Genomic DNA, 12,195 nt, shown 5'->3' with positions numbered 1-12,195 from the left:
CCTAATAATGCCAGTTGGAAGCGATTGGAATCTATAAAGTGAGGTGCCATAGAAATGCATTTCTTATATCCCTTTGATCAGTCAGTAGCCATGTCTACAGAAGATGAGTCTATCTTGGCATCTTAAGTGTATTTGTGTGTCAATATGTCTGAAGTGAGTTGGGGCTGGGGAGGAATCAGACCCGTGCGTCTCGTCAGCATCACGGGGCACAGGCTAATGGCTGTCGCAGATATTCCTAGAATTTCAGGTGCTCAATACAATGAAAGTTTATTTCTTACTCAGGTCACTGTCCAGATGTCCAGGCATCTTCCTTGGTAGGTGACCTTCACATTCAGGGACCCAGGTTCCTTCTAACCTCAGGTTCTGCCCTCTACTATGTTCTGGAAGTGCTTCATTAAGGCAGTAGATGGAAAAAATGGCTGGGGAAACCATACCTGTTTCTTAACTACTTCATCATAGAAGTGATGTAAATCACTTCCACTCACTTTCCAGTAGCCAGAACTCAGTCACGTGTCCACTCTTAACTGCAAGGGAGGCTGGGAAATGTTGCTTAGGAGGAAACCCAGGAGGAAAAGGAAATGTGTTTTGATGAATACAGCAGTCTTTATCACACTCTCAACTTCTAGTTCCAAAATATCTATTCTTTCCATATAGAATGCATACTATTCCTCCCCAAGAGAGACAATCCAAAGTTGCATCCAGCCACTGTGCCCAGCTCCAAGTCCATCCAGCTCAAAGATTTCTCAGTGGTGTGCAGTCCTTTCATCAAGCATGGATGTGGCTCCTCCTGGTTTGGCAGCCTCAACCAACAAATACACAAAACCCCATGGTGGAGTAAGGGCAACATAACTGTAATAAAAACTCCCATTGAGAAAAAAGAGAAGAGAGGGTAGTCAGCATTGCTCTTTCATAGCAGTATGAAATCCTACTGGGAAGAATGAGGAGGCTTCTACTCTGAGGCATCTGAAAGTTTTTTGATTAGTCTCTAAATCTGCTCTCTTGGAAAAAGGAACTTTCCATTGTTCTCCATGAACCCTGGCTTCACCTTCCAGGAGGTTCTTTCTTTCTGTTATTCTCTTGGGCCACATCTGAAGTGAGTGTAGAGAAGCTTTTCCTTTTGATGAGCTCTATAGTGTTCATAGCACTTCCTGCTGGGGCACATTCTGTGCCTGCCCCAGTCCTTTTCCCATTCCTGTCTGAATGAAGCACACTTCAAGGACCTAGGAGAGGGCAGAACCAGAGGTTAGAAGGATCCTGGGTCTCTAAATGAGAAGATCACCTACCAAGGAAGATGCCTACATTGGACAGTGACTGGAGTAAGAAATAAACTTTCATTTTTTGAGCAGCTGAAATTTTAGGGTTGGAGGCTTGAGCAATCAAAGGCTTTTTGTTTTTAGTTCAAGCTTGTGCTTTCTTTGGCAGTACAGTTATCCCCCCAAAATAGTAGGTTTCTGTTCTATTTGCTCTTGTCAGTTCCATCTGCTTGTAACCACACCCAGAGTTCTTTCTTAGACCCAATTCTCAAATCTGATGTTCTTATTTGCTTCTTTGTCCTTTGGTGTCTCCCTCAGGATTTATTAGTGACTACCTTGAAGCTTTGTGAAACAATGAACTTGGGTGGGGAGGCAACACTCTGTTGGTGTCACCCTTTACCACAAGACTGAGTTACTTTGTAAACTGAGAAGTCTTACAGAACATTTCATACTCAGGATGCTTTTCGATTTCATCTCTTAATATTTCATTGCCAGAGCAGTTGCTTTTCCAAACTGGTAAGACCAACTATCTTTGATATTTCCCCATTCTTTTCAATTTGTGCTTGTTAACCACTCAATTCTTTCCTAAGCTCACCTCTTTCTGCCTCACTAAAGGCAGCCATAATGTCTGCCACATACCATCACTCTGACTCTCTCTACCCACTTCCCCAGGTGTGCGAACTGCCTTGCAAGTTATTTCGGACCACAGTTTTACCAGATATTTTGCAATGTTGTAACAGGGCTCTCTAGCTTGCTATAGATGTTTCTTGCAACTTGGCCTTAAGGGAGTAAACATTTTTCATGGCAGTACCCCGCTTCCAGTTCCAGTTTCTTTCTTGATCCTTGTAGGCTTACTATGGCAAAGAACTACAGTGTCTCAATGGCTTAATTCTTTCTTATTCAACTTACAGTCCAAAGTGGGTGATTCTGTGTATGTACTCATTCAGGAGCACAGAGTTTAAGTAAACAGTTCAAGGTCACAAGTGGTAAATAGTGGCATCAAGATTTGAACCCAGGCAGTCGGACTTCAAAATCTTAACCACCTTCATCTAAAGTAATCATCTTTGAGGTACAGCCGTTCAAATTGGGCATCTTTCAAGATATGTGACTTACAGTTTGCCGTCTTCAGTATTTTGTTCCACACATTACAGAGTTGTATATGTAACCCTCTTCATCTTCCAAATATTATGGAGTCACAGCATTTCAGAGCGTGTGATGAGATTTTATAGCATCAAAGATACAGAAGCTCTTTGAAAACAACTAAACCTGCCACTACTGATTTTAAACAGCATCTTATTTGTAACCTTTTTTCTATCTATATCGTACTTTTTTCAGGACAGCTAAATTAAATGTCTTATGTCGATCTCCTAGGTTTTCTCAGTTTCCGTCTCTCAATGTTTTTTGATACAAGGAGAAGCTGTGGGGGACTATATTTTGTAAGATTATTTTTGAAGGCATAAAAGGGCTAGTTTCATGTGGACAACCTCATTAAGGCTTTTTATTTTCCGTATGGAGGAATAGGTACTTTGGGGCTCCCGAACAGCGGGCTTTCGTTTCCGTAGAGGAGAAACTTCCTGGATGTGCCATGAGCAAAGTCCTATTCCTTCCCCCGTTACTTACGTGCAAATGGACTGCATTTGAAGAGAGTAAGGAGCACATAAGGTTTCCCCACAAGGGGATTCTGAGGTGCCCTGGACACCAGACTGATGTAATCGGTGGAGGAGTTTGTTACTGGAGGCTGTCACGTCTCACAGTGGGGGGGCACGGGCTGGTCTGCATAAACTCCTCCTGATCTGTGACTGAAGCTGTGCTCCCTTTAAAAATAAATCTTGTTCTTCCATACCCCACCTATTTCTCAGCCTCAGGAGCACCTCATGGATTTAGCTTAATTTTGTCTTATTATAGTAATGTTACCTCCAGATTCTTAGACATCACCCCACTTCTGATACTGTTGCTTCATCTGTTCCTTCTGAAAGTGAGTTAAACACTCTAGTCTGATTGGCTCCTTGAAGTTAGCATAGACTATTTCAGCAGGACTTTGAAAATGAAGCCTTGGCCCCAATGTGTCCTGACCTCAGTGGACAGTAAAGAGTTCCCTTATGTCAGGCAGGTAGCTGTTAACCTTCAATGTCCACATAGATTTGTACCTGATCTTTGGATGACAAATCACTAGCTCTTTTCACCTTGTGGTAACATTAGTGAGCGACCCTCAGCTACCACATCATCAGTCAGTCGTTTCCATGCAGGCACCATTCTAGTGATTTACTGAAAATATCATCAGAGCCATCAAAGTACATAATTTTTATTTATTATACAAAGAGTGGATGAGCTGGCGTGTTTAGACCAAGTGAGTTTTTCCCATTGTAAGAATAGTGAGTTCATTCTTATGGACATCAGCCTAAAGTTCTTCTAGAGCCTTACAGCACTGCTTAGAAAATCGCAGCTTCACCGCAATGAATGTTCCCCCAGGAGCCCTCAAAGTTGACACGTCCACCAGCAAACACGAAGCACTTCTGTGTGCATAGATGGCAGGCTCCAGGGTCCTCCTATCATAACGTCTCAATGATTTATACTTCGTCTATGCTCCCTCCACATCCTTTAAAGGAAAACACACACACACACACACACACACACACGCACACACAACGAGAACTGAACTGGGAGTTGTGGGTGTGTGCCATGGCTGAGGGCTCCGTCTCTGGCTCCCAATGTGTGCTTAAGAGCAAGCATTGTGCTGTCAACGGATAATAACTGCTGATTAGAAATAACAAGATAGCCAGTGAGAGGAGGCTCAGAAGAATCCACTCTTGCTGGAAGAGTAAAGAACAAGCTCCTCTTGGGGAAATGTGGGAGACTGTTGAAAAGGGAGGAGAAGAAAGGAGATTTGTGAAGACTCCACTTTCTCAGTTTCTGCACTGAACTTTTGCTCACAGCAGGTGAACTCAGGCTCCCTCCCACACTGAGATTTCCTCCCCTGCCGGTGTGCAGTCTGTTAAGTAAACAGAGACTTTATACTGAGAAAGGAACATTTCTCTATTTTGGCTATGAGTTGTTATTTTTAAAATTTCATCCTCCAAACATTTTCCCCTATCCTTGTTTATTCTTTTCACTAGAAAGAAAATGTGCTCCTTTAAAAAAATTTAACCATGGGACAAGAAAAACTCATTTCTAAGTGTGCCCTCCCTGCTCAAGGCCAGCTCACTCTTTAGTGTGATGACTGTGCCATCCCCCTGTTGAGCGATAGAGCTTTCAAAGATTCCGCTCTGCTTATATAGAGCTTCCATGCACCCAGATTGCCACAATCAAAGCAAAATGCACCCTGGCAATTGCTTTCTGGATACCCTGGGTAAAAAGGCCAATCTCTTCCTTGACATCTATGGATCTATCAATATATCTTTAGCTAATACTTAAATATAGACTCTACTGTGTGTTGTATGCCATTCTAAGCACTTTATGTAAAAACTCATTTACCTTATGCTTCAATACTGACTCGCGTGAAATTTGGGGAAACTGACATTAGATGTAAGAGATTTTCTTTCTATACCTTTTCTGGGGAATGTATCCCATTGCATTGAATCCATCTTTCTCCTTGTCTGTCTTGCCCCTGTTCTGGATCTTTTTATTAACGAGGCCCATGACTTTCTTCTCTGTACCTTAATGTCTAACACAAAGCTTAGTATATAATGGGCCCTCAATATATCTGTTTGAATGAATAAATGTAGAGCTTGAAAGGAAGGCAAAGAAAATCTTATTGTTGGAATTCTTTCTTCTGATTGGTAGGTAGAGTAATTTGACTTAACAGGTTTGAGTCCTAATTCCCTCCTTTGGAAAATGGGAAAAATAATATTAACCCTGGAGGGCAGTTGTAAGTAAATGAATTTATCAAAAGTACTTAGCATAAGCAAAATAAGTCAGAGGGAGAAAGTCAAATACTGTATGATCTCATTCATAAGTATAAGATAAAAACAACAACAAACAATCACATAGAGACAGAGATTAGATTATTGGTTACCAGAGGGGAAGGGAGCCGGGAGGAGGGCAGAAGGGGTGATTAGGCTCATGTGCATGGTGATGGATTATATTATATTATATTATTTGGGTGGTGAACCTGATGTGGTCTATATAGAAATCGAAACATAATGATGTACACCTGAAATTTATATGATGTTATAAACCAATGTTACCACAATAGAAGAAAAAGTGCTTAGCATATTTCAAGTCAGCATGAAAAAGATGGTTTATACCATAAATGGTGTTAAGAAAACTAACTAGCTGCCTGAAAAAAACATTAAGCTGAATTCCTGATCATATCTTACACCAAAGTAAATCCCAAATATTGGTTACACAACTCTGTGAATATGCTAAAATCCATTGAATTGTACACTTTAAATGGGTGAATGATATGATATATTATTATATCTCATTAAAATTGTCATCAAAATAAATAAATCCAGGAAGATCAAAGATTTAAATCTAAAAGCATGTAACTAAAATGGAAAAACATGGAATTAAAAAAAGAAAGCAACTTAAGATTGTTTTTTATAGGTTATTGGAAGGGAGAATGAATTTTTCAAGCAAGACATACTACTCTAAAACCATAAATGAAAAGTTTGATAAATTTGATTATGTTACAGTTAAATGTTTTGAAGAAGAAAATAGCAGAAACAAAATCAAAATAAAAACATGACAAATAAGGAGAAAAGAATTAAAAGCACATAGGGCAAAAGGCTAATTACTGTAACATATAAAGAACTCTTAAGAATCAATGTGAAAATGACCAATAACCCATGAAAAGAATTTGCACAAAGGACAAGAGCAGGCAACTCAGAGAAAGAGCTTGTACCAATTTATTCTCCTACCAAGAACCTAGTGGTACAATATTTGATCTATTTATCAAAATTAAAAACACTTAAGTCCTCTGATCTAGCAATTTTATTTCTGGGGATTTCTTCTATAGCTATCTGTACATGTGTCCAAAGACATAAAAATAAGTCATTGCACGAAATGTTTGTAACATCAAAATACTTGAAATCAAACTAAATGTCAACAAACTAAGAAGTGGTTAAAGAAATTATAGCATTGTGTTTAGTGAAAACCTATACAGCTGTTAAAAACTGTTGATGAGGAACTCCAAAATATATTAATTAAAAACAAAATAAAGCAAGGTACTGGACAAGGTGTTTAGTGTTCATGTTTTAAATTTTTATGTATTTCACAAATATATGTCTGCTCATTCATAGAATGTTTTAACATCCTCCTGTCCCACTCAAACATATCATGTACAGAATTCAGCTTGTGAACAAAAAGATCAATGAATTCTTTTCACAGGTGTTGTTTTATTTAATTTCTGCAGCAACCCTATGGAAAAGATACAATACTTTCTTTTTTATATAGTAAGTGTTATAAACCTTCAGATTTGCTTATTTAATAGTTACAACTATTAATGTTAAATCCTTGATGGCAAAACTCTGTTGTGCAGGGCGAAAGCCTAAACTTTTTATAATGATGCAGGACATCCTTCATCACCTGACCATTTCCTTCTTTCCTAGATTAATATCCTGTCTCCTTCTTACCTCCAGCACACTGTTCTATGTTCTTTTTCATGCTGTTCCTCCTTTCTACATTTATGACCCTCTTCCAATGATGTTCTACACCTCTGCTCATGAAATCCTACATTTTCTTAAAATGCCAACTCAAATGCCACCTCCTAGACAAATCCTTACCTGTCATCCTCAGCAACATCAATAGTTCCAACCCAGCCATAGTCCATGGTTATCATAGTTTCTTTTGTCCTTCCAAAGCACTTCGTACAAGTCTATTAGAACAGGTTATATTATTTCAAGGCCACAAGCATACTGAGAGTAGAGGCTTGTTTTTATTTCCATAACTACAACAATGTCTAGAATATAGTAGCAAATCTGTAAATATTTATTAGAAAAACCATTTACCTGAATCTTAATAATTTTTGATCATCCGTATATTGAAAAACTCTATTTTCAACATGGCAGGTTTGGGGATTGAACAACACATCTCTTTTAAGAATTTCAAATGAAAATGTTTTGTTGATGGAAAATCTTTTTTTGTTTTGCCTTCTAGAATTCAAATGAAGGGTCATGCTTCATGAAGAGAATGGGCTGCAGTTTTTCGTGACAGATTTGAGCCAGTAGATTTTTATGAATGTGACCCTTATCGTGTCTTCTGGAAGCTTTTCTGTCCTTTAAATATTTTTTTCTTTTTTTCCTGTGTTTTTATAGGAACCAGGGGAAATGTGTAGAGGGCCTGGTGGAGATCTTTGACATGTTGTTGGCTACGTCATCTCGGCTCCGTATAATGAATCTCCAGGGAGAAGAGTTTGTGTGCCTCAAATCCATCATTTTGCTTAATTCTGGTGAGTTGATAACATGGGAGAATTTAATGCTGGGTTACTGGAAGAAATACTTATTTTGATTTTCAACCAGAGACAAGCTACCTACTACAAAGGCATGATCATAAATTGATAGAAGCAACAGACACATTTAAATAACCCATCATCATTGTAGATCACTTATGGAGGTGGAACCATGCTGATTAAATATGATGGATGAAATTAAAAACAAAACAAAGCAAGTTACTGGACAATGTGTTTAGTGTTCACGTTTCAAATTTTCATATATTTCACATATATATGTTTGGATATGCATAGAATATTTTAACTTTTTCCTGTCCCTCTCAAACATATGCCCCAAATTCAGCTTTGGGGATTAAATTGGGCATTGAATCAAATGGTTTTTTGGTTGAAATATTTACATCCTTTTGCAGATACTGGCCATGTTTTTATTAAAGTGGTACATGTATGTAGACATATGTCTGTTGATACTTATATATGTCAGAAAGTAAGTAGACCACATGACCCTGTTAAGAAATTGTGACCAATTCCAAGCTCCAGATCATAAGCAAAGAGGCTTATTTGAGACAGACCATGTTTCTGGTTAAAACCGATTAGCTGAAAAATGTAATTGGCTCAGAGATAGAAAAACCTGGTCCTAAAACTGAAGAACATGGAATGCAGTAAATTGGTCCAGCTGAAAGGGTGGATTTCATTTGGTCTACAGTGTCTAATTCAACTCTTCCCTCCTATTTATTCATTTGAGAAAGCTTAGCTGAGAGCGGCATCTGTTTTGCGTTTTTTTTGTAGTGAGGTTGGCTGTTGTAGAAAGAGTCACTCCAGGTCACCCGGATGGAAACTATGGCTCAGCCTGAATTAGTACCCTGACTCCTCCCTGCCCCCTCAGTGTTTGGATCCAAGCACTAGATCCCCAGTCTGTGGGCTCTGATGCTCAACAATTGGGTGTCAGCTGCACAGTAGACCCCTAACCTGGACTTTACCCCCATCCTTGGCCCTACTTCTTGTCTTGGACCTCCTTCTCACATAGAAGTCATAGCTATTCTAATGCCCTAGGACTGATTTAGATTTGGTTTCTTACACCATTAGATACAGTTTCAAATTTCCCAATAGCCAAACTATGGTCTGTACTGATCACACACATAGAGCATCAGCACTTCCTCCTCTTTTCCAATGTTTTGTTTCTTCCTGAAGCATGCCAATCCCTTCCCACCTCCCCTAAAAATTTTCCACTTTTCTTCCCCACCGATGCTAGTAACCTACATTGTTTAATGGTTTTCATAGTAATCATTCTCACTTATCAACTGATAAATGGAAATCTGTACTATTACACTAGGCAAGGACTGAATTACAGAATGAAGTTCCATGAAAAATAATGTGACGGACACTAAGGAAATGATTACCACTCCATTCAAGTTTCTGGTTTCACTCATATGCATTGTGCTTTTCATTTTAGTCATTTGTCCTGTACACTGAAGGGTCCAGATCCCACAATGGCTCTTTATTGGCTGAGTGTTCTGGGAGCAGTGCCACTCGGCTGCACAGTGCCAGGTCCTGAACCTGCTCCTTCTTCTGTGGAAGGCTGGCACATGCTAATGAGTTTCATGTGGGCGATCTGTTAACTTCAGGGAAAGCAAGCCTATCAAGTGCTGGAACTTTTCTCCCACTTTTACCAGGAAATAATCCCCCAGGCAGGAAGTGAAATTAGCCAGAGTTGTATAATCAACACAGTAGATGCTCTGATCTTGGTAACCAAAAGGATTTCCTTCAGATCCATATAGCCTTTTCCTGCATTATTGTTCTGTTCCTATGACAGGGTGTTTTTTTAAAAAAAAATTATATACAAAAAAGGCAAGACTTTTGCCATCAAAATGCTGTATTTATAGACCTAGGTTTTTTAAGTCCCAGAGGAAAAAACTTCCAGGCCTCACAAGAAAGTCTTTTATGAAAGACTGGCACCAGAGTCTCCACACTATTTCCCACTGCAGAGTTTGGACCTCCATCTGCTTCCTCCTCACTTTGGTTAAACCCTCCTCCTCTCTCCATGTTTCACCTCTTTCTTAAGATCTTCTGAGGTCTTTCTTGCTCTTGAAGAGTTGGAACGCTATTTTGGAAATACAAGGCACTGTACACTGATAGTCTACAGCTGTCTTTTTCATGGGATCGGCACGGCAACTCGTCTTTTCTATCAAGGACGATGCTGCCAGCTTGCAAGCAGTAACCGAACAGAAGCTGTCCCTCCACCTGTAAACAGTGAAATCACTCTTCTCACTTCAAAAGCGAGCTATGTTTTGGAAAAGCAGATCTGCTGCTGAGCACAGCTCCCAGTGTGTCATATTGCTCCTGAAAAACAGAATCCAAGAGGACAAGACTCTGAAACACAATGGTATGGTTCTGGGAGCCTTTTCCAGAGTAAAAGACTATCAGTCATATGAGGATTACCTTGCTCAACAATTTTTTTCCCCACAACTGGAAGTATTGATTTTTTCTAAAAACCCAACTAATTCATGGCTCTCATCTGGAACAGCTCTTCACCTGTCATGAGACAAATTAGAGGGTGACTCTATTTCCATGAATGTCTGACAGAAGCCAAGCTGGGAATGATTCAGGAGAACTGAGCTAGCAGATGCTTTTCTGGTCCCTGGGTGTGTGGAGACCTCAGTGTATGGAGAAACCTTGGGTTTTGTGTTGAGCCTCTGTCACCAAAGTCTGAGAAGGGTGTGTTTACACTGGTGTTGACTTTAGGGCAGAGGCAAAATGGGAGTTGAAACATTTTGTGAGGACCTTCTAGGAATGTCTTTCTGGAAGTCTTGAGAGAGTCTCTCAAATGCCAAAATTTCCATGGGAAGCCCTTTGCACAACTGTTTGGGAGTGGGAGATATTTGTTATGATTTCTGCCTCATTTAGAATAATTTATTACTTTGCTTGCAAAAGCCTAGAATCATCCATGGGACCTACACTGTTTGTCATTCCACTCCCCACCAAAGGACAGAGGCGTTCCTGGTTAATCCAGAGATATCTTGGCAAAATCAATGCCAGCTTCAAGGCATTCTGAGAACTAGCTGGACGGAGCTCAAGATTAGGGCAAATGAGAATAGAGCACATGAGCTCAGGGCAAAACATCTGTGAGGGAGCAGCAGTAGGAGAGAGCGAGGGGGGCTGGAGCCACAGAAGGGACCAGAAAGGAGGTTTTGGGGCTGTTCACAGTATTCCTTGTACCCAATGTGACCTCAGTTCTCCTTCGTTATTCCAGTATTTCTAATTCTTCCAGGCCCAGCTCAGATCTCACCTCATTCAGGAAATCTTGTGACTACCCAAGTCCATAATGAGCTTTACTTCTCTAGACTATTTTAATTCTTAGAACCAGTACCACGCAATCTAGCATTTGGTCAATTGATTAGCTGATTTCATTCATTTATTCAATAATTTCATCCATTTATTCAATAATTCAACATTTACTGAATTCCTACTATGGACTTTATGCCAAATATGAAAAAATGAGTGATACAGTTTTGGAGGGTTTTTTTTTTTTCAGTTTTTTTTGTTTAACCTGGTTAGTTCTTTATGCATGTGGATCTTAATTTCTCCATAAACTATTAATGCTTTTTTTTGTATTCCTCACCGTCTTTAACCTGTGAACTGAAAACAGGTATTACATCATTCAGTCATTTAATAGATGCTTATTGGCTGGACATGACCAGGAGGACATGGAAAATCCTCATCTGTCCCATGCTGTTCCTACATGTATAAACCTAGAAACTCTAATAAATCTTTGAGTTAACCTTCATATTCCATTGAATAATTATTTCTACCTTTTTTCTGAATCCCTTTCTGACCACAATTCTTTGTATTCCCCAGTAATTCCAAAGAGCCTCGTACACTTCACTCACTGGTAACTTTGTCCAACTGGCTCCCAGAGAGCCTTTGAGACCCCTGACTCCAGCTCCTCTGTCCTCTGTTTAACATAGATCCTCTTTCCTTTCCTGACCCACAAACCAAGTCCCATTACCCAGAAGTCTTTTCGGTGTCTGCTGGATCCCCATGCTACCCTCATCAGGCCCATTTGTTACTCCTGAAATGTCTTATGTTATAGAAATTTTGCACTGTTGATTCATTCCAATTGATCTTCAGACAACTTTTCTCTTTCAATTGGTGGAGTAATAAAGAGCCGAAAACCATAGGGTGAGAAGTTAAAGAGAAATAGAATACCAGAAAGAATTACAGCAACATCTCTAAAGTGTGTACCCTGGTGTTCATATAGAGAAAAAGGGATATGATATGGAATGTTGGACAGGTGCATATATGTTAAACATAAACATAAAAATGGTACCAGCTCTTGTCTGTCATCTAGTTCTGCTTTGTTAATATAGCATATATTGTCATCTCGATGCTTGATGAAACATATGATGCTGAAGCTGATGACATCTGTTTGCTGTTTATGTGTTCACTCTGGTCAGAGAAGCATTTATTTCCTGATTAATTATAACGAGCTTTCATCACAAAGAATATTTCCTCTCTCCAGAGCTGTATTCTTTGCACTCTCTCCGTTAATTATTAGAC

General features: G+C 39.5%; 1 protein-coding gene across 11 annotated transcripts in view; it reads left to right on the top strand.

Moving 5' to 3' along the window:
• Positions 1-12,195, top strand: part of ESR1 (estrogen receptor 1) — a 346,504-nt gene that overhangs the window by 307,373 nt on the left and 26,936 nt on the right. For all 11 annotated transcript variants that reach the window (XM_070489139.1, XM_070489511.1, XM_070489581.1 and 8 more), the window contains one exon: positions 7,508-7,641. In XM_070489139.1, coding sequence (XP_070345240.1) covers positions 7,508-7,641 — 134 coding nt within the window. The remainder of the gene's footprint in view (positions 1-7,507; positions 7,642-12,195) is intronic.

The sequence above is a fragment of the Equus asinus genome, chromosome 1, assembly GCF_041296235.1.
Source record: "Equus asinus isolate D_3611 breed Donkey chromosome 1, EquAss-T2T_v2, whole genome shotgun sequence".
In the NCBI taxonomy this organism is placed as follows: Eukaryota; Metazoa; Chordata; class Mammalia; order Perissodactyla; family Equidae; genus Equus; species Equus asinus.
Note: the sequence above shows the minus strand (reverse complement) of the source record. Positions and strands in the feature narration are given on the sequence as shown.